Genomic DNA, 27,902 nt, shown 5'->3' on the forward strand with positions numbered 1-27,902 from the left:
TTTGAATGCAATCGTATTTATTTTCGTTGTCTGGCCGCATACAAAAAAGGGCTCAAATTGCAGTTGGCTCTTCACAGAAGAAGCTACATTCTTCACTAAAATGTGAATGCAAAATACGTTACACACACGCAAAGAAATAAAAATTCCTAGTTGAACACAAAAAGTCTACATCTTTGAAATTATTCTTTATCTTCAAACATTGGTTTCATCCCCCATTTAGGAAATAAACATAAAAAAACATGACTTAAAAAAAATAGCATGACTGGTGTTATTTACAGCACAAGGACAAATATATTAAGTGCTAAGAATGTAGTATTTTAAAGATCAATCAAAATGTTTCATAAATGGAACAATTAAACATTTTCGGAGCTCAAGTCAAACTGTGGGGAAATAATTATGCAGTTTTATCAATTATATTATCCGTTTAATTAAAAAAAATACGATTTTGAATTTCAATGAAATAAAAAATCAATTTATTGTTATCCTTATTATGTTTTCTAATCTGACACAGTTTGAGCAATTTCTTTAAACAAAAAGTTGGGCAAAAATCCTCAAATTTAATTGAAAACACCAGTAAATGCATATACATCCACAGTATAAATCATTGTGTATTTCAGACCTTTGCACTTAAATATCAGCTCTGACTAAAATGTTAAATTATATAGTTAATACATCACATTTTTGCAGAATATATTAACTATACAGTAAAACCCATAAATCAAGGATCCCGTGTAAAAAAAACAACCACCACCAACAAAAAGAATGTGAAGCTTGGTTGGTCACCAATTAGCCTCCTCAGTGGGCCGTATGCTCAGTGGAGCGAGGCCAGCCGATACTCTCCATTTACCCATAACCCCCTCTGTTCTGTGCTCTAACGGGATGTAAGGATGGTGAGGCCACAGGGGGGGTCCAGTGAGGTCCCATTACCGCATACAGCACTACGTCCATAGCGTGTGTCCAGTGTCCATGGCCAACCCAGTCCAACGCCAGTTCAACCCGTTTGATCCCAGTAGGGGGCGCAGCAGCCCTGTTTGCCGATTCCAGAATAATCCCAAATTGCTACCGAAACACCTTTATTTACCAAATCTAAATGAGTTGAAAACTATTTTGAACCAGATGCAACAGTTTCAGTTATTCATGAATCACCGTGTGGAGAAATAAAGCTGACTGACCTCCAACCTGAACGGCTCAGTGCAGGAGCGCGTGTCTATGTGGCGCCGTTTGTACACAAAAATAAAAAAAAGTAAACGCAACAAAATGAAAAACAAAATGGCGATGAAAAGGTGAGAAAATGTGTTTCCTGGCAGACTCCTAGTTCTTCTGACTTCTGAGTTGACGATGATGCTCGTACGACTCGGGACCAGCTGTGTGTGTGTGACATTCTGTGTTAGTGCATGCTAACGACTGCAAGAAGGGGAAAAAAACAAAAACAAAAACCAGAGAAGAGTCACAGTGATTCAGCGTGTTGGTTCCCAGAGTAACTTTCTGGAAAAGAAAGCTGGAATTTCACAAGAAAACCAGCCGCAACGTAATACGAGTTGGCAGTTGCTCAGCATGGATTCATCGCGTCGTTCATCGTCCGAGCCCCGATTGCATCGTGGGAAAACAAAAAAACAAAAAACGCCCAGCCAAAAGGATGGATGAGGGAGTCAGACAGTCATCAATAAGAGGACGAGGAAGAGGAGGAGTGGAGGTGAAGACGTCCTCAGGGAAGAGCCTCGGCTTCCGTGAACAGTTTCTGGAAAAGAGAAGGAAACTTGATCAACGAAACAGTGTGTCCGACTTTTCGCCGGCACCACTTTAACACCTCGAGCAAGCGGCATTAATAATGAACTTATTTAAATCACAAGGTTACAACATATAAAAAGGATGTTGTAGATAATGGTATGCCTCCTAACCTGTGACATCATCTTATAGAAGGTCCCTGGTTTCTAAGTTCAAACGCAAAGTGCGAGTCTTATTGATCTCCGTCGCCGAAGCTCTTGTGGCTGAATGGACATTTTCAACTATCACATATTTTTGCTGTGCATTTTAAAGCTTTTGAACATGTGGAGCCTCTAACGTTTATTCATCTCCAAGTGGATTTGCAAGGGAGGTTCTCACGGTGATGTTTTCATACGACGTGCTGTGATCTTGCTATAATCCAACCGGCCCACTGAAACATTTGAACTTGAGACAGACGGGCGGAGAATAAGACACAGACACGTCTGTTTGAATCGCTGCATCTCACCTTGTCTTTGTTGTGAACCCTCTGATTCTGCAGCAGGAGAGAGGGGACAGAAAAGATTCAGGTAAAGTTAAGGCGAAGAAACAAGTTGCTGATTAGTCATTTTTGTGTGCTTACCTTCCCTAATAAAGATACTGCTCTCTGGAACAAAAAAAAGGAGCAAGAAACAGACAAATGACCCAGGGAAGGCATTAACCGTTACTCAAAGCCTCACGCCATGAAAAATGAGTACTGACTCACTGAGAATCCCTAAATATGTCCCCTATGCAAATTCCTTTAAAGGTCGCATATAAAAAAAAAAAAAAGCGCCCGAGAAGCACGGCAACAGGAAAAGTCTTATGCAAATAAGCAGGAGTAAGAATGATTGAGATTATACAGGAAATGAAAAAAGGGGAGAACCCCCCTCCCCTCCCCCACAACCCCCGAAAATTCAAAATGACAGAGCGAAACCAAGAGGTGGACAGAAGATGAAAGGGAGAGCAGGAGATCCGAGTGAGAAAGTATGGCGGGGAAAAAAAAAAAAACGGACGTTGGCAAGATGGAAACAAGGTCAGACACCGAGAAAAGGGAGGGAGAGAAAGAGACGGGGTTGGGGGGGGGGGTGTTTGTGTCTGGATGTCACTTTCTCAGCAGGGGGGCGGACTAAAAGAAAATAATGGAGGGAAGGATGGTTGGGACGAGGGGACAGGGAGGGGTGGGAGAGCGGGTGAGGAGAAAAAAAAGAAAGAAAACATCCAGGTGGTGAGAATTAAAAAGAAAAAAAAAAAAAAAAAGAGGATACGGTTAAAAAGGAAGCGGCGCGCAACGTCAGTCAGAGAGAAAGGTCAGGGAAGGCGGATGAGGCTGCACAATTGCAGCAGTTATTAAATCGATACGGCCTTGAACACACCTCTGACATTGCAACCTCACACACACACACACACACACACACACACACACACACACACACACACACACACACACACACACACACACACACACACACACACACAAAGGGAGACTATATATTGATATCTCCAGGAAAACTACCACCTCTCCACATCCCGCTGCGACTGACCGATTAGGGGAGAGGAACCGGGACACTGAGCTCATCTGCTCTACAGTCACACAGAGGCAGAAAAGGATTTATTAACGAGGGCTTAGTGTCCAAACACCGTTTGTCCGGAGCATCCGTCCCGTACCTACAGGTCTCCGTAGCAACATGTCGCTCCGACAGACACGAGACACTAAACTGATCACAGGATGTGCACAACTAACGGCCGTCTATGGGTTAACGAAGCATTAAATGGCGTGCTGGGTCAGGGGGCCTTTGACTGAGGCGGTGTGTGTGTGTGTGTGTGTGTGTGTGTGTGTGTGTGTTTGTAGGCAGGAAATCAAAGCAAACAGAAGAGTTTAAATAGTAATTGTGTGTGGGAGGAAATAGTATGAAAACATCATTGCGTTCATTTTTAAATAAAAATGAAAGAATATTAATTAGCTGTAGTTTTGCGTTAATCAGCGGTGTATGTTTTTTATTTTACATTAAAATAAATTTAAAATAAATTGATTACCTACCCCCCCCCCCCCGTTTTTTCAACCTCAACTGCTGCTTTAATTCCGTAAGTTTTTCTACTTTGGATGCCGCAAAAGTAGCAATAAAAAATGTAAAAAAGTCATAAAAATAATTATTTTAAAATCAAACCTATAATTTACTTGGGAAGAGGAAAAAAACATGCGGAAAAGCAGCAATTACTGCGCTTGTGTGTGTGAGTGTGAGTGCGTGCGTATAGTCATACCGCACTTTGTAAAATGCCTTGTGTTTACCCGCCTGAGTGTGACACGCGTGTTTTGATTTGTCTATAATCAAATCATTTGGACCAAAAAAAAAAAAAAGGACCACTGAAGACAAAGAGTTTGTGTCAACATCATAATTTCCGTCTTGCTGAGCTTCGCCACAAAATGGCGTCTGTGGTCGCGTGACTGCGAGAGCGGTGCCGTATCTGCACTGCAGTTAGAAACATGCAGCGGGTACATGCACAACCATGGCTAAGTGTGTGTGTGTGTGTGTGTGTGTGTGTGTGTGTGCGTGCGCATGCATGCGTGTGTGTGTGTCCCCAGTAAGCAGAGCCCCCGCAAAGACCGACACTGTTCCACCATCCCACCATCCCACCTTTCCTCTTATGCCGCCATTTCACACACGCAAGAGCTAGTGCTAACTAGCACTGACCGCTAGCACTATGCAGATTTTTTTTTAAAATGCGATAGACGGGAAAACGCAGAGCAAAAAAAGCAAATTGATGAAAGCGGTTAAAGTGAAATTTGGGGATTTGAGAGCTTTCGGGATCCGCGAGAACGCGGTTGGGCGAGCGTGCGTGTGTGTGCGCATGCATGTTGGTATTGTGTCCTTGTGTGTATTGAGTTCAGAGGGTACAAAGGTATTTGGGGGAGAAGAGCGGGGGGGTGAAGGAGGGCGTTGAAGTAAAAAAAAAAAAAAAAGCGGAAAATGGCGAAGCCCTTCAAACTGAAATGAATGCAATGGACTGCTCACAGCGGGACGACGATAGAAAAGAGGAGAGGGACGGAGATAGAACGGGGAATCAATTAGAGAGAGAGAGAGAGAGGGAAGTTGCTCTGTAATGGTTTCTCACAGCAGGACGGCGAAACAAGAGAAAAGCGAGAGAGGCAGAGCGACAAGGTGACGGAGGGGGACCAGCCGCACTTTCAGGGAGAAGTTGCTCCAAGAAAAAAAAAGGTAAGCATGGAGCGAGATGCAGCGAGCGGCTGCAGGGTCTTTTACATGATACCAGTTTGCTGATGACGACTCCGAGCCTATTTTACTGATGCAACAGAGGCTCAAGCACTTTTTCGGCAAGTCTTTCTCGCTCTGCCCTGACTGCGTTGTGTTCAAATGAACATTGGCTCACACGCCAGAAAACGCCTACAAATCCTGCTTTGCACTGCCGCAAGGACACACACACACACGCGATGTCATTAGGAGCTCCCTGCAACACCGAATGTGTCCTGCCTGCTTTCTTGGGTTAAATTAAGGCATTAGACACACACATCCGCACACTGGAGAGGAGGCCGAGGGATCGGCGAGTGGTGGCTGACCTTGGAGCAATGACAACGTACCTGGCGGACCCATCATCACTAAGTCCTTTAGACCAGTGTGAGGCAGGTGTGTGTGTGTGTGTGTGCGTGCGCCCGCGTAGCTGCTGGTAATTAATTCAAAGCACCCACAACAGGGGATCCCCACGTGGAAACACCATTTAATTGCATGCTTTTTAGCAAAGGGACAAAAGTTTCTGGAGACAAGGGGAGGTGCACAGTTTGAAGTTCAGATGCGAGATAAGATGTAGCTGAAGGACGAGAGGCTGCCATCACCGAGGGCCACACACACACACACACACACACACACACACACACACACACACACACACACACACACACACACACACACACACAACCCTGCTGCCATGCTACCTGTCAGATAAAAGGCAACCTGAGCAGGAAGCAACCGGAGGGTATGTAAGGTGTTACCACAGGGAACAACACAACAACAGCTGTGGTAAACCGCCGCTAATGGACAGTCAGAGAGAGAGAGAGACCCTCCGACTCTCCTTCATCCCCCCCTCTCATCCATCTCGTTTGCTCTTCTCTCTCCGGCCTCATGTATTCTCATCCCGATGCACAAGCCGCACAGCGTGCGCCCCGACAGAGATGGAGGAGAGGGGCAGTCGGCGAATACCGAGATACTACAGAGAGATGGGAAAGGTGGAGGAGGAATTGGGTGTGGGCGGGGGGGGGGGGGGGGCGGAGTCGAAGGGAAAAGAGGAAGGAGTGTGAGGGACTGCCGTGGGGTGCGAGGTGGGGAGGAGGAGGGGGGAGCCCAGATTAGTTTTGCTCCAGTAGCGAAAGATCATAAAAAAAGGAGGAAGGGGGGGAGGAAGAGCTGAGGAGACAGAGAGAAGGGGAGGATTAGTGCCACTTCAGGAATGACAGAAGACTAGAAAGAAAGAGCCAGAGGAGTTGAAGACAACGAGGGGGAGATCCTGACATTTAGTCGGGATTAGTTTTGGTTAAGGAACAGGATGAGAGAGGAGAGGAGAAAGAGTGAGGAAAGGAAACAGCAGGTGTCAGCATGAACGAACACACACACACACACACACACACACACACACACACACACACACACACACACACACACACACACACACACACACACACACACACACACACACACACACACACACACACACACACACACACACACACACACACACAGTCCAGGTGACTCTGATTGGGGAATACTATCAGAAGGTCAGAAGACCACATTAGCATTTTCTCAGTAAACAGCTTTTTTTTTGCGGTATTTCTAATTAATGACAGCAGGATGATTAACATTTCTGAGTTATTAGCCTTCGCTCTGGTAACAACGCAGGAAACGACTCCCCGTCCCGCGCTGGAACCGCGATGGCATTTAACGATACATCCCAGAGGAAGGGGGCTCCTTTTATGCCCGAACATTTCTTTCCTTTATACAAAGTGACACGAATGTAAGGAAGGCGGTGCGGTTGGGAGGTATTCGTTAAACGACACGGAGAAATTAAGTGAATGGGTCACTCACACACACACACACGCGCGCACACGCAAAAAATGTGTGTTGGTTCAGCCTGGGCCGCACGACAAGCCCCCTGCAGATAGCACAGGGATGGGAACTGGGACAGACGACCCAGACCAGCATATGATGGGACACACATTCACACGCACACACAAAAATGATCATACACGTAGAAATGCTCACACTCACACTCACACTCACACACACACACACACACACACAACTGTACAGGGATTCCCACAGTGACTGGGCAACATTCCCAACCGGAACGGGCAGCTCAGTGGACTGGAAGACTAACATTACTCGAGGCGCTCTCTGGATTAGATCAACTCTGGGAATTCACACTGGGACAGGGAGATGGAGAGTGGGAGGGCGAGGGAGACAAGGAGGGGGGGGGGGGGGGGGGGAGACAACAAAAAAAAAAACCAATCCAATTAAGGTTAACAGCCAACGTGGAGAGGAGAGTGGAGCAGACGTAGTCTCACAAGGTTGAAGACGATGCAAGATTCTGGAGATGAATTTAGCTTCCTTTATGGAAATGGGGAATGAGATCACTACAGGAGAGAGAGAGGGGGGAGAGTGGGGGAGAGGGTAGAGAGAGCACTAACTTGCCCTGGTAGTAGTTTACAAAGCGGGAGGAAGGAGCCGATGAAGAGAAGGGTACTCACTGGGCTCGCAGCACACGGTGACACGCAACTTCATACATGGCAGAGGAGGCCCTTCGTCGGCGGGCAGAGCTGGAAAAAGCACAACGAGACACAGGGAGAGATTGAGAGGGAGGTTTGCTGCTCGACGGTTAGTCAAAACGCCAACGTGTTAAATGAAAAAAGGCTAAATCTGCCCATCAAACACGCTCTTTGAGAACTCCCCTCGGTACTTTTGAAGAATACTTATGACAAGACAAGCTAAAAAGGAGCAGCGGGGATGTGTGTGTTTTTTTCCCTCGTCGTCTACCTCATCAACCGATCACACGATGCACGGATATGAAAAGAGTCCCGACGTCTTCCTGTCCACAATAAAATAAAAACAATAACACGCACTACTGAGAGCCGAACGTTTTTACCGCTCAGACATCAGTGCTGATCGCGGGTCTCGTGGGGGGAAAATAGGCAAACACGAGCTGTATTACCTGTCAGTTTAGCAGCGCTCTCTCTCACAAAAACAATCCGGTCTGGGAAACGCAGTTAAACGGCCTTGCGTTTATTCACAAACGGCTCCTAACTCAACAGGGACCCACCACACAACCGCTTCCAGTCCGTCTCACTTTGTACCGCTGATGAGATACGGAGCGCTTATAAGGCTGCTCAGCTGATTTCTGACCGCAAATGTGGATAATGACACACAACTCACATACCAACGGGGAACATCCCGTCGACTGCGTCCATTGTTTAAAACAACATCTAATCGCTGCAATGCAATTGTTTTGTATGCATTATTTTCCACCTATTTTTTTATAACCTGCCTTTGATTTTGACACATTTACACAAAACCTTTTTTGTTCTCACCTATTAAGTCTTGTAAGAATATTTCAGGTAAACATAGGTGATCTCTATAATATTGTAATATTTAATTATTTAGGTTGAGGCATCAAATAAGCAGAGTTGGTTTTCTGCGATGTGAATTGATTTAATCTTTGCTACGCAATTGTGCAAATAAATGAAACTCAAAAACACATCCAACACTCTAGTAGCTAAACGGTTTTTCATTATTTCAGTGTGGCTCCATGATGAAGTGCCGTTGACTAATCACGACTGCATTCCTCAGTTTGAGGTGTCCCGTGGAAACAGCCCCCCTCGGATTGTTCCACGCCCGGATGTCGAGGGGTTTCCTGTTTGCGGCGATGGAGACACGGAGAGCCAGCGGGTCAAGCGGAGACCCAGAGACGGTGGGTGGACGGTGTCGGCGGGGGCCGTGGAGAAGAGCCTGAGCCAACTAATGCCATTAGTGTTTCTAATACTATTGTGCTGCTCTCCCGGGCTGATGCCATTATACTGTCTCTGTGCTGCGGGGCCCATTCAGCCCCCGGACCCCCAGAGCCAGACATTTGGACCGAGTTTACGCCTCGTCTTTGATGTGGACAAAACACAAAATCGCTCTGAGCCCAATGTGGTCCGAGCAGAGGGAGGCGGGGGGGGGGGGGGGGGCAGGCATTGTTGCTCTTCTCTAAACGGGCCTGAACAACCACAATAGCCCAGTGTGTGTACATATATACACACGTGTGCGTGTGTGTACGTGGAAACACTCTCTCATGCACCCACAATGCTCCATTGTCCCTCGGGCCGCAACAGTAATTTATGTAAAGAATCTTTCACTTCGTCTCATCCATCCCTTTTCTACATTGCTTTTGTTGCCCCCCCCCCCCCTTTCTCTCCCCTATGTGGATTCCTCCCCCCCCCCTCCTTCCTGTACAGTCAGACTGCGTCCATCTTTTGCTCCCTCTGTCACTCCTCCACGCTTCTCTACCTCCGTCTGCCTCTCTGCCCGCCCCCCCCCCCCACTGTCGTCTTGTATTGATCTTGTGTTCCCACTGAAATGTTGTCCCTTTATTGGCACCCTTCCATACCATGCACTCTTTTTTCCACCGCTTGGTCTTATGCCCTCCTCAAATTTGTAAAAAAATAAATCACATTTTTTACACATTGTTCCCATTTTTCGCAAGACCAAGCGGGATGCAGCCTTTGCATATTTAAAAAGGAACTCTTCAACCACATCTTGGACCTCGGTACTGTTAAGATATGACTGGAAAACAGGTCAGGAAACCTTTCATTCAAACATCATCATCAAACATTTAGTTGAAAACTTTTTCTTTGGACGATTTGGTTCATCTAGCTGCTAGATGAAGTTTTAGTTGCTAGATTCTAGCAACAGAAACTTCTCCTGTGTGAAAATTGGGGAGAAAAATCAATGTGACCGACACCAAAATTGTGAAAATGTAAAAGGGTTCCATCTAGAGTCGGTATTTAGTGCATCTATTCCGGGTGACTGTAGAAACATGGCAGCCGGCTTTGTGAAAAGGACCCACTACATGAGTACACAAAGGTAACAACATTACCCATACGCTTTATTATTTAGGCTCCTTAAGATCCTAATTCCACCTTTCAACGGCTTGAAGTAGTTTTATCAGCTTCTTAGAAACACTTTCCCTTATTTTTTTTGTCCCGTTCGACAAAACAACCACCTAAAAAAGTGAGTCACCTTTGATGTTTTTTGTTCCAAAACTGTGGATATTTCCCGCACATTGTTCACAGATCATCACCATCATCACCAACCGAAAAGAGTCCTGATCAAACAAGGGAAAAAAAGCTTTCATTGGGACACACGTCCGCTACTCACAGCTGTAGTAGTAGTGGCGCCCCGGCAGAAACTCAAACCCCAGCGAGAAGGGGGTGAATCTTTGGATCTTCTCAGAGAAGCGCACTGGTCCGAACGCCGCGTGGGGGGTGTTGCACTCCCACCTCTTGATGGCCCCTCTCGTCTCCACACAGCCCCGGAAGGAGGCCTCCCCCACCAGGTAGAGGGCCAGCGTCTCCGGCTGCCCGGGGCCCTGCGCCCCCTCGGCGGAGTAGTGGGGGCAGTAAATGTCCAGGTAGTCATTCAGATTCACCTGGACGGACAGGTCTCCCGCCGTTAACCTGGGAGGAAGAACGACGACAACGTTCACATGTTGCGTAACGATTACAAGGTACAGATTAAGGCGGGACTGAAGGGGAACGAGAGGTGGTGATTGAACAGAGAGAGGGAGGGGGGGGGGGGGCAGGTAGCAGGTATTCCATAATCCCTTAGTGCCTTGAAGGAACCGATGGTTACAGCAGATGGATAGTTCGTCAATATTGCACATGGCGATTACACAGCAAAGTCGTGCCGGTCTTAAAAAGAATGTTTTACAACTCGTGCATGTATATCAATGAAACAAGTTCATTTTACCTCCAGACCAGCGAGGCAGCGGTATTGAGCAGGAAAAGAACAATCCTTCACATGCTAATTGAGACCACTGAGGGGTGTTCAGTGGGAGATAAACTTCCCTCCCCAAATACACACAGTGCAAATGGAAACCTATGCAGACGTTCATGTGCATGCACGGTCCCGTCTTCGGTCAAGGTTGACCAGCTTTAAGCATAACAACAACAACAACTCTGGACAAGACAGGACCATTAGAACAGAAGAGCTGCATAATGCACGCTGCTTTAGACTGTAGATTCAGACTCCCTGTCAGCCGCAGTATGAAGAGTTACCAGTGTACAAGCTCATGTGGGAGAAGAGAAGATGTGAAAGAGATGGAGGGGAAATCCATGTAGGACAAAGTAAGAGGGGAATTTAAACAAGAGTCATAACGGCATGAAAAAGACGAAGGCGGAGACGATACACGAGGAGAGAAATGTGTGACAAATGGAGGGGAGGAATGGGAGTGATTAGGTGACATGAGACCAGACCCAGAGGAAGACAGATGGAAGGACTGATGACAAGAGAGCTGTTGAGACGGGTTTGGGCAAAAAGATGGAACACCAAAAATAAAACAAAAATAGGAAGAACAGGTAAAAAAAAAAGAAGGAAGAAGTGGTTGAGTAGATATGAAAGAAAGTAAAGCCTTTTAATTAGCGACCCCAGAGAGTCTGAGTGCAGACACACGGAGAGGAGAACAACGGAGGGGAAGGAAGAGAGGAGACGGACGCTAATTGGGCTCCTCTTCACATGGAGGGCAGGACGACAGAGTGAGGGGCAGAATTTGGCTCGGGCAGAAGGTTCAGGTCCATCGGTGGGAGTCTTCTTAGAGGGGTGACGGAGCGGAGGAGAGAGGAAGGGAGTGCTGGGAGTCAGCGAGGGGGAACATGGGAGAAAGAAAAATGGAGCTTGCGGAATGTGGAGGGGAGGAATCGTAGTCTTAAGCCAAGTAGGCGGACAAAGATGGGGACCCAAAGCACTAATCAAAAGAGGATTCAAGGCAGAAAAAGCGGGAGACAGAGCCGACAAAACGGTAAAATGAAACAGATAAGAGGGGACCGGAAGCAAGAGACCGAACTGGTCCAGCGAGTCAGTGGAAGGTGTTAAAAAAGGTGGATGGAGCAGCCAGCAGAAGACTTTCACGTTTTTCTGTTCACCTCAACGTGGCACGTGCCGCGCATCCCTGAGAGTGCGATAATGGAGCAACACCAGTGTGTGAATCGTGGGGATGCAGGTGACACCCGGGGAGGCAGGTCTCACCAAAAGCTGCTTCCTGCTCAATAGCTAGCGCTCGCAATTGGCGATCTATCAACGTGACAGGACACCATCGATCTGGACTCCCTCGCCCAGGACACACGCACACCTTCCGCCGATCGATATCCCCCCTCTGCGATCGTGTGCCTGTGTGTGTGTGTGTGTGTCTCCACGTCTCGATAGCTCTATTACCGATGCGTGCTAATTACAGCCGCAAACAAAAAGGAACTTGATTGTCTGGTTAAGGGAACACAAAAGAAGATAAACCAGTGTAACACACACACACACCAGCCTGTTTACCCTTTGTTCTACCGGTGGTATTTTCTGAGGCCTCATTGAGGCAGAGATGTTTACTTCGCTGCACCAGATGTGGAAGTGTGTACATGCAACGCATACGTCACAATAGAGCCCTCCCCTTCCCCCATGTTACACATGTCATTCACCTGAGTCTTCATCTGTGCGGCTCCCCCACCTGATCTGCATTCCTCCTACTGCTCCTTTGTCTCCTCCTCGATCTCTACTGAATTTCCCCACTTTGGATGTCGTGCCCCCCCCCCCCCCAGTGCGTCAGAGGCTGCATCGCGGCTCTCGCTGGTGTTTTTCGGACTGCTTTCTATCCTACATCGCTCCGTCTTCCACCCACAAGCATCAAACCTTGGCCCGCAACATGTGCACGCCAGCAATTACAGAGACGTGAGCGGTACTGATGTCAAACTGTCAGCCCGCTTTCTACCCCCCCCCACCTCCTCTCTCTCTCTCTCCCCCCTGCTATGGTAGGCTTGGGTACGCCATAATTACCCCTAGAGTCCTCCTCGTTTGCCCGCCACCACGCAGCGGAGTGGTGACAGCACAGGGGCATCATGGGAGCACCAAAGGGCTGTGGGTGCAGCGCTGGAGAAGGCCCCCCCCCCCCCCCGTCAGCAGGAGCATCTCCAGGAAGCGGGAGGGGCGGATTGGTTTGGCCCAGCGATGGAGTAAAGGAGAGAGGGCAAAGACACAGAGGGGCACGCACATTTGGGCACTCGTTGGCGCGCGCGCACGCACGCACACACGCACACACGCACACACGCACACACGCACACACACACACACACACACACACACACACACACACACACACACACACACACACACACACACACACACACACACACACACACACACACACACACACACACACACACACACACACACACACACACACACACACACACACACACAAAAGTACTCGAGGAGAATGAAACATGCTCCGTTCCTCATGCCGGAGGGTGACCGGTGACACCCCCATGAGGACTGCTGGTGGCTCTCGGCTGATAAAGGGACTTACCAAGGAGTCCAATCAAATAGCACGCTGAACTTGAGGCGGCAAACATTTAAACCTTTTATGATTGCAAAAACTCGCATTTATAAATCTAAAATTGCACACAATTGATGTCCTCCCCAAGTGTGTCCATGTCAAGGTGTGTGCACACAGAAGCTTGTGTGTGTGTGAGCGCAGCTATAATTAAATGCAGGGGGTTGACTGTGGCAGAGACCTTTGATCCTTTAATATGAGAGAATAATTAAAGGAGCAACAATCCCACAGCACGGCGTCAGGAATACAGAGCAGATACTCCAACGCGCAGAGCAGCTGCGTACTACGCATACTGAATACACTTAGGCACTTAGGCGCACACAAACACGGTGGGTACCAATACTCCACTACAATGACTATGCTAATGACATGCTTACGCTGTACCATGCATTCCAATTAAACTATACTGTAGATATATATAAACAGGAACAACAACAAGCCCACAGCTTTGTCGTCGTGACGACGGGAGACGGAATGGTTTGGTGGACCTGAGCTTCTCCGCGGTCCATCACAGCCGGGTGATCACACAGCACACTGTGGTCACTGTGCCTTGGCGGGGAACCACAGTTCGGTGAAGTGAGGGGATGACCGTCGTTAAACTGTATCTTTTAGTTTATATCAGATGTGAGCGGGATCCATGAAGCGTTGACCGATCAGGGTCGTTCAGCTCATTGAGTAAAACAACGACGACTTTAACGTTTGCTTTAGTTTTCTTGGTGTCACGGTTGTGTTTTCTAATCCGACATCGTCATCATATCGGACCAGTCACACAAACAAGTTTTGAACAACATGACACATTTTAAATGGAATTTTCACATTGAGTCCCATTCGGGTGAACCTTGACACAAATTGTTACGCTGCTGACTAACTTCTGTATTCAAACAGAATGCGGCAGGAATGAGTCCTGGAATGTTTCAACTTGTTTTTGCCTCAAGGTTTTCTGAATATTTCTGGCATCAAACCATAAAACCAAAGTCTGCGGTTGACACAAACTTAAGAGATCTTACCGTCTTGGTCTACGGCATTAAAAAACAAAAGTGGACAAACTACTGCGTAAACCACTGTTGACCACAAATCACTATTTTACGCACAAAATGCGTTTGCTAACAATTGAGATGACAAATCCACCTTCAAAGCTTCATTGTGTACACTCGCTGTCATCTGACCGCGGTGTAGTTCATTTTGGAAGATGTGTTCCTATCATGAACTGTGTTTGCAATAATCAAAAATCCAACGGAAGGTTTTATGGGGATCTACAAATGATTACTGCTGGAACTTGGTAGTTAAATAGAAAATAATTACGTGCAAACATTTTGCAACGCAAGTCTGACCAGGGAGGGAGTATAGAAAATGCACACCTGTACAACAACACATTTGGATGAACGAAACTAAACTTTGAAGAAAAAAAAAACAATGCTGTAGTTTGAGAGTAATTGATGTAAAGTATGAAAGAAGTTTATGACAAAAAGAGCCCAGAGACAGCACAGGAGGAAAACGGTAACGAGGCAGAACTAAAGAGGGAACCTTCTCCCTTGATGTCTTCAAAGCCTCAGTGACCTCCTGCTCCACAGGCTACGCTCTCTTCAGAGGAAGAAAGAAAAGGAACCACGTACACCTGAAGTGCTTCAGACAACGAGGAATCTCATCTACGTTCTGCTGCTCCCTCTCAGAGGATTCTTTGTTTGCGATTTCCCCTCTCTCGTTTGAGCCCCGTGTTGATGTAAAACAGAGCAAAATCAGGACACCCCCCACCGCTGCCCTCCTTAAGCTGTGACCCCCCCTCCACTCCCACACAAAGCCCTGTTGTGTCCAGGGCCTAAACACCAATGTTGTGTCTAACCTGGTGCTTACCCTCAACGCGCACAAACAAGGACTTCACCCCCACCTCCGACCATCTGGGCCTCCCCCCCTCATGTCATCCCAGCTGGCAGAAGAATCCCCCCAAACCCCCCGAGCTCATCACCCCGGACACTCCGTAGACTCCGCCTCTCAGTTTCATCAAACCGGCCAAAGACGGCGCTGAACCGCTCCTCGCCGAGACTTAAGGGGAACAAGCTGTTTCTGTTATCCACCACTTCCTGTCTGGTAGGCCTGTGCGAGTGTGTGTGTGCGAGTGAGTTTCCTTCAAGGTCAGCAGATCTGCCTGCACCGCCAGACCCTTTGCTTTATTTTCTATGGCCTCCTAATCTCCTAATGTGGGTCGGTGTGTGAACTTCCCGCCTCTTTTCTCTCCTCTTTGTCACCACTAACGTAGGTGTGCAGGTTTTTTTTCTGTACATGCAAGTTCTGAGCACGCACATATCGTGATAACGTGCACGGATATCGTGCTGCTGGCTTCGGCTTCACAAATACCTGGGGGGGTGGGGGGGGATAAGGCCCCGTGCAGTTGGACCAGCATAAAGCTTTGGACCCCATCAGGGTGGCAGGATAAGTGCCCAGCAAACCCATTGCCGAGCACCATATCTCGCTATGAATTTGGAAGAGGCGGTGACTGCCGGTGTGTGTGTGTGTTGTCTAGATGAAGTGATTGGTTGCACCTTTCCTTGCCCGGCAGGCTCCATTAAAATGACCGGGAGGCACACGGGGCATTCAGACTGTGCGGATCAGCAGGCCGCATAGTGCCCCCGCAAACACGCACACCTGCTGCTTCAGGCCCGGTGCGACTCAACCTCACGTATAAAAGACAGACCCTATTTTCTGCCTGTTATGGCCCCGGCCCTCCTCTGTGAGTGTATGCGTGTCCATTTCGGGGGACTCAGCAGCACAACGGGACGTATGGCGACGGCTGTCAGCGCTGAGGAGAATTGCTTGATTTGGGCCCAAAGTAGTCCATCGGTATGGAAAAACAGGCCGTCGGACCCGTTTTGATACGGCTGCAGGTCTGCAGAAACCATGCCCCCCCCCCTCCCACCCCACTCCATGTCTTTGGTCCAGTCTGATCATAAAGTTTCTCGGGAGGAATGAAACTACTATCCTCAATATAAGTGGACAAGCTCAAAGTCTACGGACCGATTTTCTTTTTCGCCCTTTGACCCCAAAAACACTCGCAGTCGCCTCACTGTGCCCACCGGCGACTGCAAGAGTTCGGACTGGTTTCTGTCGCCCACCTGCTCTGCGTGAAAGTGGCCACTAAGGAGTGTGGAAGGACAAAACGGGGCACGAGAAGAGCGAGAGGAGGAAAAGCGCACGGCCAAAGAAGTGAGGCCGGGCGAGAGCCGAGTGAACGTGCGGTGAGGGGGGGTAAATAAGGTCAGACGTGCCGTTGCCAGGACAACAACCAATCCGGAGCTTGAGGGGGGGAGCGGGGGGGGTTGTGCCAAACCAATGCCCCACCCATGCATACTTTGCCCCATCCGTCTTTTTACTGCATCCCTCTGTCGGACGGCCTAAACCTCAGCGTAATGACGGCTCTCCACGTTCCTCCGGTCTAAATGGAGCGGCGGTGTAAGTACAGGGCTGGACTGTACAGGTGCCAGGCTCGGGTGAATAAACGCCGAATATAGCTCCAGTTCCTCTCAAGACGCCGACGGAAGGGGGGGGGGGGGGGCGGCGGCAGCGGTGGGTGGACACAAACAGCCATGATTCAGAACTATTTATGAAAATCTAGCAAAGTGCTAAAAAGTGTTGCATCATTTATCTCATGTGTATGTGCCAACTCGGCCGTTTGGGCCCTTCAGCTTTGCAGCGCGGATGTCAGAGCAGCAGAGTCCAGCCCAATAAAGGGTGCTGTCAAATTAATGTTAACACTCAAAACACACAAAAAGGTCGGCCAATGTTGGGGCAGGTGATGCACGGCTGAGGGCTGAACAGGACTATCTTTTTTTCCCCCTATTGATTTAAGTAATAATATATATTATAGCCACCGGCTAGATGGGTATAAAGTTCAGATTTAAAACTCCAGTTCCAGGTAGAACATTAAAACTTCAAAAAGATGTCACTGTGAGCACCGGGAAATTTTCATTTACCAAAGACTTGATTGGATTAATTGTTAATAAAAATGCTGCCGTGTTCTGGTTTTGTCTGCGTACGGATGTTTTGGGTAATTTGCATTTTCTCGTATATGCCCGTTTCACTCTTTTTTTCTATTTCGGCAAATATGTCTTGACCACTTTGGAAATGTCGGCGCTCTACAAACAAAGCGTGGCTTGAAATTCAAAACAACCCGTCTTTGTAGCAGCCACATGGAACATAAGGGACAGTTTTTTGTACAAGCCTCAATTTCTAATAAGAAAAAGTAGTTATTTGTCGTCATGTCTTACATGGTCGGTGGCCTCTCCGGTTATATACTACACTTATGTCTCAGGTCTTTTCAGGGAGGCCCACCTTTCTAAGTGGGTTAAGGAAGACTTGGGTGCAACGGCCCTGAACACACACATCCCCACACACACACACACACACACTCTTCGCAACAGTGAAAATGTTGCTCGCAAAGCGAACACACTCGGCCAATAAATCAGCGGCGGCGTTGAGAATCCATCCTTTACTAAGTGGGTCACACTTCTGATGCCGTAGACACTTTCCTCTCCTCTTGCACTCGGCGTTTGTCTCTCTCCATAAGTGAAGGTCAGAGCTGGAGAGGCCACAAGCCTTCATCCCAGGTGAGCAAACCCTCCGCGTCAGATTACCTGCTGGTTGTTAGTGGACGACTGGCCGATTGGACAGTCAGTCAGTCAGCGAGACCCACACAAAAACGCACAAACAGTTGAGACACCCAAGGAAAGCTGCGCCAATACAGCCAACCGCCCTGAATTATTTAAACCAGAGGAAAGGAGAAGATGGAAGGAAAGCGATCGGAGCGGCACAAGAGGAAGAGTAAATAGAGCCAATAGAGCCGCTTCCCGTCCTGCTGACTCCTGGTGAACTTATTTAAAAACTCCTATAAACTTGGTTTCACTCCCATCTGCTTTCTCTCACCCCATCTTCAGCGGGTCTCATTTCCCCCCCTTGTCAGCGAATCCTACACCTTCACGTCCTTCTCTCCCCTCCGTTGCTTCTCCCACCACCATTTCACCCACTTCGCCCGCCCTCCCTCCCTCAGTCCGTCTTTTTCTCTGTTTATCTAAGCACTTTCACGGTCACTGCTTTGGAATCCCAGGAGCCTGAACTGCCCCCCCCCCCATCCCCTCTCCCCCTCGCAGCCGATCCATGCTACTCTCGCCCTCTCCAGCTTTCTCCGTCACAACGGTTAAGATTCATATCGCTCAACGCATCGGGGGAATGGACGGTCCCCCTTTACTCCCCCTCAAGGCAGCCAGCTTTGTCCTGTTCTAGTCACGCACAGCCACACACCCGCCCGCCCCCTGTCCTCTCTCTCACACACACACACACACGTCTAATACCAATCAGCTAAAAAGTAAGTGACCAGAAATAAAAAGAAGTCAAGACATTTTCACAATGTCCATCCATTTGGCTTTAAGGTTACTAAGTGTTATTTATAAACTAAATACAGCATATTCAGCTCCGGTACATCAGCGTATCCTTTGCTCTGTAGTGTGGGAAATTAAATTCATCCTTTCAACATTCAAGCCGATATAACTGGATGCCGTTCTCTGCCTCGAGGCCGGATGCCAGTGGATTTCTTAGAAAGGCCAGTTGAGTTCCACAACACTGATGAGGGGTTTAGACACAATAAGAGGGAAGGACGGGGGGGGTGGATTTCGGAGCGCAGGGGAAGGAAGTGGTGAGGGTCAAGAGGAGAGGTGCAGACGGCGGTCTGACATAGTTGGAACAACAGCCTGAAGCCGGAGTGGGATTAACTGATTAATTTGGGATTAAAAATGACTGGTCTCTACTTTGAGTAATGAACCGCAATGACCCAAAAGTACAAAGATTGACACACAGTAGTGTACAGAGCAGCAGAGTGTGGGCGAGTGGTTTTTAACACTAAAGTCTGCTGTAAATCAACTGCAAAGTAAGCAGAAACCACACACAAAAAAAAACCGCGGCTTTATTGATACATCGACTCCTGGTGAAGAACAAAACCACACCGAACCATTTTCCCGCTGTGAAAGAAAACCCATCAGGGAGCCTCTTTAAAACTAATAAAAAGCAGTGAGTAAGGGATTTTCTGACTTTCATGACTATGCATTTGTCACCGGGTGCATTTTGGAAGAACATGCCGATTAATTCCGCAATCATGAACACGCAGCTTCCGCTCCAGTGTTTTGAGACGCGCGCTCCGTACAGGAACTCCATTTTCGGCTGAATAGGAGAGCAATGAGATTCATGAGTTCTCCTGCTACAAGGCCACAGCTATGGAGATTTGGGACAAGGCTATTTCCCCTCTTCCATTCAGCACAACATTGCCGACACTGGTCCGGATGCTCTCAGACTGTGAATTACTGCCATCTGATCGTTTCTGATGAACGCAACAAAACGGGCTTTTGGACAGGGACAGATAGCAATTCATCAATAAATGACAATTTACATGAAAGAAATCACGTGTTAAAAATAGATTTTCTTTGTGGCGAAATGTACGTTGGTGGTTTGTACAGTTCTTACACGGCAGGCCGACATGTCAGCTGGCTGGCAGTGTAGCAGATGCAAGAAAACGCAATAACAAACACTCGTCTAGCTGCACACTGCAGGTAGGTCAAAGTACGAATTCTTAATAAAAAAAAAAAAAGGAAATCCACATTTCTTGAACTTATAAAAGATTGGATTAGAAGAAAATGTTGGGACAAAAAATAAATAGATCGAAAATAACAAGGAAGCAGACAGAAAAAAATAGTATCAAGAGACAGGGATCACGCTGCGCATTACTGCACACGGAGATCATGTGGTTATTGCTGTAAAAATAACACATCCAAATATGCTCGAACACAGACATTTCTTATACAAGCCTGAAACAGTCTGGGTGCAGGCATGTTTGAATAAATATACAATACATTCCATTCATATTTGGTCCTTCTATGCTCAGGTAATCTCTACTGAAATTGATCATCACGCATCCCAAACACAATATGCTTCGTCACACACACACACACACACACACACACAGGGTGTGATTCCTACTCTGGTTTTCCCCAGAGTCCGAGTCGCCGTGTGGGAGTGCGCATGCAGGAAGAGTGATGGTGCTATTGGTGGTATGTGACTGTGTGTCTGTACCACACCTGTACACCAGCCTGAGTCACGGCGTGTGTGTGTGTGTGTGTGTGTGTGTGTGTTACGGCAGGCGGGGAAAAGAGTAGGAAGGGGCTGCTCCTCTCGCCTGCTCGTGACAGTGATAGTAATTCCTGCTGACATCCTTTCTTCCCTTTCTCCCTCCCTCCCTCCCTCTCACCTCATCCCTCCATCCCTGGGGGAGGAGCGGCGGGGGGGGGGAGGGGGGCGGGGGGGCTTCCTGAGCTGTTTTGGGAGTTGAAATCTGTTGACTCTTTCCCCACCATCCTCTCCTTAACGCATCCGCCACCCCTCGCTGCCTCCACTGCAGGTCTAATGTTTTTACAATCTCTTGGGGCCAACGAGGAAAAGGAAGCAGAGAGGAATTGTGTATTCATTTTTGGTCTGTGCGTGTGTGTGCGCGTGTGTGTGTGTAGACCGGCCCAAAAAGAAACAGAGGAGGAATGTGTGTGCGTCTCACATCGCAGGGGCATGGAAAATAGGCTGTGGTATACTTCTCAAAGGCAGGAGGCAAAATGATGTTAGTTTTTGTTCCACCGTGGAAAAGTCTCTCAACACAAAAACGAGTCGTGTGATCATCTCCTCTGGACATCAAAGCGCTGGATGAAAAAGGGGTTGTTGTTTTTTTGGAGCTCTGATCATAGTGGGAAAAAAGGTGTAACTTGAAGGTAAATCTGATGAGCGGAATCATTCCATAGACTGAAGTTAGACACAACCAAGCAGTTTCATATAAGCATCCCTTTGTTATGGAGAGATAAAGTTGTATAGCGGTGCCTTTGGAGGTTTATTAGCCCATAAAGTTTGTTCTGGTGTAATAGCAGCCGAATTTGCATGATTTGATCAAAACAAAAAAAACCTTAATCTTTTATGTGTTTTTTTTCCAAAGCAGAATACCAACTTACATCATCATTATAAATTATTTACACACACTAACAATAAAATAAAATTGAATTATATCTTGGAAATAAAGCTACGTAGGAACAATTATGACAAAAAACAGATCATGTTCCTTGACAAAGTGACGTTTGAGGCTTAAAGCTATCCAGCTAGAAATATATATATTTTTTTTAAATACAAATTTTACAAGTATGCCAGATACCACAAAACTGTGCCAACTCTGCGGCGTAAGATGTAAATCTGATTCATTTGGGGTGTTTCGTGCTAACACAGATATTCACGTCCCAAAAGGAATCGGTACATGTACACGGTACATGTTCTCAGAGATGGAGGAACGCGTGCAGCAAAAAAGCTTTCGGAGCGACTTAAGCAGCTTTGAAGACTTGCGGCATGATGGCAAACACGTCTCATGTCCTCCTGGCAGCGAGGACCTTGTATGGTACAATAATCCAGGTTCCTGCTACAGCCTCCCGCTCTGCTCGGGTCAATACTAATTCAATTTCTGTCTCTGGGAATTCCCAGGATGCCTTTTGGCAGAATTTCTGAGCTGAGTGGAAGAGCATTGTGTGAGGTTATATGTACTTGAGTGTGTGTGTGTCTGCCTGTGTGCACACGTGTGTGTGTGTGAGAGATAATTTCATCAACACTTATTGGCTAAACAACGAGCAGAATGGGCTATTTTTGTCGAGCTTAAGCTGATAGCGTTTCCCACATTTTGACTTCACATATTCTCACGCTACAATTTAATTGCTGTTTTGTACGTCAAAAAAAAATAAAAAATACCCAGTTGGTCCGACACTTTCAACAATGTGAGCTCATTGTGTACGGTGAATGAATGCGCCCCCCCTCCCCCCTCCGGCGCTCACCAACACCCCTTAAGCACCATAACCACCCCCTTCTCTCACACACACAGCAGCCATTTTGTGCCAAAGCCGGGCTCTGCCAGCCGAGCGGCAGACGACGCTGAACCTAATTTCGCTCCACAGCTGGTCCACGCCACTCGGACACATTCTTACAATCCAACTTATTACGGCTTAATGCAACCTAATGTTGATGCATGTGGGCACGGAGAGAATACAGGGGCCGCGCGGGGGGGGGGGAAATTGGGAAAGCGATGGGTCCATATGCAGTCTGGTGATAATGCGAGGAGCCGGGGCGATAATATCTGGGTGTTAAATTGGTATCGATTGACCAGGAGGAGAGAGCGGCTGCTCTTTCATGCTCGTGGGCCGCGTCTGCTCCGACGGCTCCGAGCTGCACTGTGACTATCTGATCCATTTTAACACAGACGTCCGCACCGCCGGGCCTCCGCCTAAACCGCATTTCCAACACAGTGTGCTTAAATCTTCCTGCGTGCACGTGTGTATCTCTGCTTTCAATCCAGTCGCAAGGATTTTTTTTTTTTTTGCAAAACTTCTGTGTTGGTTTCTCTTTTGGGTATAATAACACAACACTAAATGGGAGGATTACTGATTTCACACGGATAGCAGCCACGTATATCTGTAGAGTAACACCTGTAATGCTTTACAAAATGGGGGCTTGAGACGGAGCAAAAGACAAAGTTGCACAACATTCTATCTGCACGCCCCACCTTTAGAAGCCCCAAGCATCCAGAGGCAACACCACGCCTTTCCCCCTTAGCACTCAGTCACACCTAAAGTCAACCAACGAGTGGAAACAAAACAACGAGCTATTTAGACGAGAGGCGCTCGGTAAACGTTCCCACAGAGTTTTTCCAGTCAGCGTTTCACTGAAACAAGAATCATGAAACCCGTGTGCGTTTCATTAGAAACCGGCATCCTGGTGCACTTCTGGGTTTTCTTTTTCAAGGGCGGAAATTTGTCACACTCCAGGACTTCTTGAGGAAATGAAAAGTTCCCTTCTACGCTAAGCAGCAGGTCATTGCCAAATTGTGACGCGCGCACACACACACACACACACACACACACAAACACACACACACACACGTTTCACCGAGATGAACTTCAAATGACAACAACGTCACCGAATGTAAATTCACAGGCGTCCGCATCACCAGAATCGCTGCCTGGCTTTGTTTTTCCCACTAGATGGAGAAGCTCGAGGGTAAACGTCCACGTTTACCTCTGGATAATACACTCAACGCCCCGAACAAAACACACATTTACAGCAGACCGATAAGGAAGCTGCACAATCTCTGGATCTGCACAAACCACAGCGGCGAGCGAGACAATAGCAATTGACGCCGAGCAGGAGGGAGACATTGATACAGTTGGATGACAGAGGAGCAGAAAAGGGGGAGAGAAGGAGAGGCAGACACGGAGAGGGAGAGAGGGAGAGAGAGAGAGAGATTACTTTGTTAGCAGGACAGGGAATAGAGTGGTAATTACCTCACTGTGGGTTTGTTGATTACAGTTCAGCCAGGTTCTCCATGTTAATCATTTACCAGGGGAAGACGGAGATTAGTGCAGAGACAGACACAGTGAGGAGAGATAGCAGGTAGGAGAAATGCATTCACACACACACACACACACACACACACACACACAAGAGGAAGCTACATTGGCGGACGAGGAAATAATGCAGAATAAATAACTAAATTGGTCTAGAATCATCTCCTCTGACAAGACACGATGACAAACACTATGTTTTCACTTTACTGTACCCTGCACATATATGTGTGTGTGTGAGAGAGAGAAGGTATGGTATGCAGAATGTGATTTACTTTGGTATTTAAACTAGATCATTCATGAGTGCAGAGAAAAGGGAAATGATGCATAAACAGAGCAGAGATTACGCGGAAGACTTATGAGGGCTGGTTTCAATAAAGATACAGAAGACCAATACAAATATTCATCTCCTGCAGCGTTTAAACATGCTTCACTGGCTTGGAGCTCGCCCCGAGTTTTTGTCAGAAGGGAGAGAGAAAGCGAAGGAGAGACAGCTGTGGTGTTGCTGTAAATGCTTTTAGTATGTGTCCAAACCGGTGAGTGAGTTCCGATGTCAGCAAAAGACAAAGAAAGTTCCTATTGTTGAGTATCTCAGTAAAAAAGGTCTAAAAACAGGTTTAAGAAAAAAAATTCAATCCTTTAAGGTTGGGGGGGGCTCTGTGTAAACTAGCTGACAGATCCTGAGTGAATTTATGAGGAAGAATGTAGCACAAGAAGCAGACGTCGCTGTAGCAGCAGATAGGCCGGTCAACTTACTTCGCCAAACAGGTTATGAAGCACAACACGGCTCAGGAGCGGCTGGATGTACCAATAAACCAGTCTGAGCTCGCCAAGCAGCACACACACTCAAGCTTGGAGCACCTCGGTTTTAATATACTAACCTCGAACTACTCCAGGAAGTAAAAAAAACAAAAAACATTTCCACTCTAATAAGGAGCTATTGCTTCAGAGAAAACGGCGTTATAAAACAGAAACGATCGTAAACGCCGTTCATGAAATCATAAAAGGCTAATCGAGCACCGCAATGAAACAGAGACGGGGACCCTGATTCCAGGATGTTTGACGCTGACCCAGCAGTCGCTCGCTCACTTCCATTTCAAAGCTCCATTTTTCAATCTGGAGGGTGCTAAATGTGTGCCAGTTTAAGTGGTTCGCCGAGCCTTTGTTACAGCCATATTAGCCGGCGAAGAGCAGCGCGACAAGGCCCTTCAGTCTCCACTTCACTGCCCTCCTTCATTAAAACCATAAATCTAGATGTCGAATGAGAGGTGATGGCCAGAGAATGTCTTCTGTCATCCTTATTAAAGAGGTGCCGGTCTGGTCTCCAGCTACACTCGTCTTATCGACGAGCTGAGTCTTTAAAAGTAATCGCCGTCTCTCCAGCTGTTTAGGACCAGTGGCAGAGACGGCGGGAACAATGAATTTCCAACGGCAGTTTACATTTACAAAGAACAAACCGGGGAACACAGAACATGCTTATATGTCACAATAAATTTGAGATATCTCATTATATATATATATTACACATATTATATAAAATATATTGGTTGCTCACGTGGCTTTATTAGAGTTCTAGTTTGCTTAAAACAACATCATAAGGCGTTGTAATGGGGTTTGTTATTGATGCAAAAATACTAATTGGAGCGGCTTTAAAAAAAAATGGAATCGCAAAAATGAATTCTGCAGTGGAGCGCTGTGCCAATAAAAGCCCCCCCCCCCCCCCCCTCCTGCTCCTGCACTACATTTACGGGCCTCAGGACAACCGAGCTGGCTGGCTGCTAATCGAAAATATGGTATGGGAAAATGACTGAGGCTCAACTAATCGCACCGCCAATATCCATCACTGGACAGGGGGGAGTCGTGAGAGATAAGGGTGTAAAGGATGAGGGGGGGGGGGGGGGGCGGTACAGACAAAGGAAAAGGAGAGTGGGATGTAACAAGGGAGGTAATGAAGAGTGAGAGAGGAGAGGAATGAGAAAGAGTCCTAGCGGTAAAACCCATGGGATTCTGGACCGGGTGCAACACCGAGGCTGCGCTGATAGCTTTGTGATTGGGTGGTGTTGCTGATGAGAACGATTCTCTGCCACAGTGGGTTACCCTCCGCCATGACGCTGATGGCATTGTGATTGGGTGGTGTTGCAGCCAACTGTGTGGCCCTGCCACAGGCTGTGACCATTCATTCCTGAACCCTTAGGGAACAAGAAGGTGCTTCTTAATCCTCCGTGTTCCTCCCCAACACGTTTCTGTTGGATCCCAATTAAAAGACAGGGTTCTTACCCGCTCGGACACACCGGGCACAACCTCAGAGGATGAGTCCGGCAGGTCTGACAATGGAGGCCTTGGGGAATTAATCTGTCCCGAGAGTTATAGCTCTGTACGTCGGTGCACCCACAACATGTAAAACAACAAGACTAAACCGTCATTGACAGAGTGGCTCGGTGGCCAGAGGCTGTTCACTAAAAAAGGTGATTCACCTGAAACAGGGTTTGGGGAATCAGGCCCGGCGGAGAGCGAGAGTCTCTAAATCAGCAGGCGAGAGGCTGTGTTGTTTCGGGCAGTATGGTCCCACTGGCCCCGCAGGTCTCCCAACCCTTCAATTAGCTAGACTGGAACACCTGGATCAGCAGGTGAGGCTAACTGCCTGGCTAATGGCCCCAATCCACTCGCTTACACAGAAACACGCACACAACTACAGATTTGCTGAATCACAGCAGCACTTTAGACTTTAATAGACACCCGCGTCCTCAGACTGCTATCTAGGACACTATTTGAAACGTGCACTTATGTGGGAAAACAACCAACCTGGGGAGCCAGTGGAGAGGTGAAAGCCAGGTTTAGAGTGTAGTCATTATGATAAACATAGCTGCAGTGAAAGAAGCGGAGGTCAGGCCACTCAGGGATCCTCGTTGAACGAAAATACCAGTCCAGGCCTACCTGGGACAGGTGGGGCGCGTGCGGGGCTTCAGGTAATCACGCCAGCGCAAACTCACTCTTCAAAAAGACAAGTGTGACTCATGGTTGGAATTACTCTGGTTGTTGCGCAATAGCAACGCAGCGCAGGTTCCAACCGGCTACGCGTGCTCTCCAAAACGAAGCACGTTCTTGCAGCTTCACTTTTTTTTTTTTTTTTTTGGAAACACCAGGTTCTCAGGTATGTTGTCGGCAGGTGAGCGTCATCAAGCGCACCGTTGGCTCACCTTGCGTTTGTAGAATTCCAATACACGACGTGCCGTTTGGCCACAGCAGCGGAGATGAGGTTAAAGAGGAAAATCGCGGCTTTCCAAACGGGCAGCGCTCCCGGCGTCCCCATCCTGACCGACCGCCGTGGGTGGGGGTCCCCGCGGTGAGCGCTCTGCACGGTGGGGGGGGGGGGGGGTGGCGTGACAATCAGGTGGGGCAGGGGTGAAAAAAATAAAAATAAAAACTATATTTACTCATGAACAAACGTCTTAAATGCGCGGCTGTAGGTTCGCATGATGCATTAAAAGGTAAAAGTAGATTTAAAGTCACAAAAAAAAAGAAAAACCGGCCAAATCACAGGCTGCAAAGTGGGAGGTGTGAACTTCTACAGGCAGAAGTTCCACTTGAGAGAGTCTCCAAGTTGGTCCGCATGGTAGCGTTGGACTCTTTCTGAAAAGTAATACAAAAAAATAATCTCCTAAACCTGAGTTTAAAGGTCAGTGTTTCGAGTGCATGAATGAGGATTTCAATCCAAAATGCCAGCTGGTTTGGCAGCAACAGGCTGAGCTGGGTCCAAAGGGCGGATCCGCGTAGCTGAGGGCGGGGCCGGGATAACTTGGGACCAATGGGAGGACAAGGGTGTGGTGATGGGTGACACCGCGCTGATTAAATCCTTGAGAGGTGCGCCGACTGGTGTGGACTTTACGGTCTGTCACTGGAGCCCAATAGTTAAACTTATTAAAACTCACTTCATACAATTTAAAGTCTTTTGCAGGGTGTTTTTCCATCACGGGTGAGCTGCGTTTTTCAGAAGCTTTATTACAGGTTTCCACAAGCGCACACTCCTCTTTTAAGCCTGAAATCCAGGTGTAAACTTTGGCTACCACGTGTTATCAATAA

At 47.6% G+C, this 27,902-nt stretch overlaps 1 protein-coding gene across 3 annotated transcripts; it reads right to left on the reverse strand.

Moving 5' to 3' along the window:
* On the reverse strand, positions 1–27,635 carry efna4 (ephrin A4). Of its 3 annotated transcripts, XM_078094814.1 has the most exons (6): positions 27,020–27,596; positions 10,161–10,459; positions 7,496–7,564; positions 2,345–2,374; positions 2,231–2,257; positions 1–1,738 (listed from the first exon to the last, which is right to left on the reverse strand). In XM_078094814.1, exons 1-6 carry the CDS (start codon positions 27,130–27,132, stop codon positions 1,650–1,652), a joined length of 627 nt encoding a protein of 208 aa, XP_077950940.1. In that variant the 5' UTR covers positions 27,133–27,596; the 3' UTR covers positions 1–1,649. The 3 variants fall into 3 exon arrangements, with proteins under 3 accessions (XP_077950940.1, XP_077950941.1, XP_077950939.1); XM_078094815.1 differs by lacking the exon at positions 2,345–2,374 and having other exon boundaries at positions 27,020–27,615; XM_078094813.1 differs by lacking the exons at positions 1–1,738; positions 2,231–2,257; positions 2,345–2,374 and adding an exon at positions 7,024–7,381 and having other exon boundaries at positions 27,020–27,635.
* Between the last annotated feature and the right edge of the window lie 267 nt (positions 27,636–27,902).

Source organism: Gasterosteus aculeatus, chromosome 20 (assembly GCF_964276395.1).
Source record: "Gasterosteus aculeatus chromosome 20, fGasAcu3.hap1.1, whole genome shotgun sequence".
NCBI lineage: Eukaryota > Metazoa > Chordata > Actinopteri > Perciformes > Gasterosteidae > Gasterosteus > Gasterosteus aculeatus.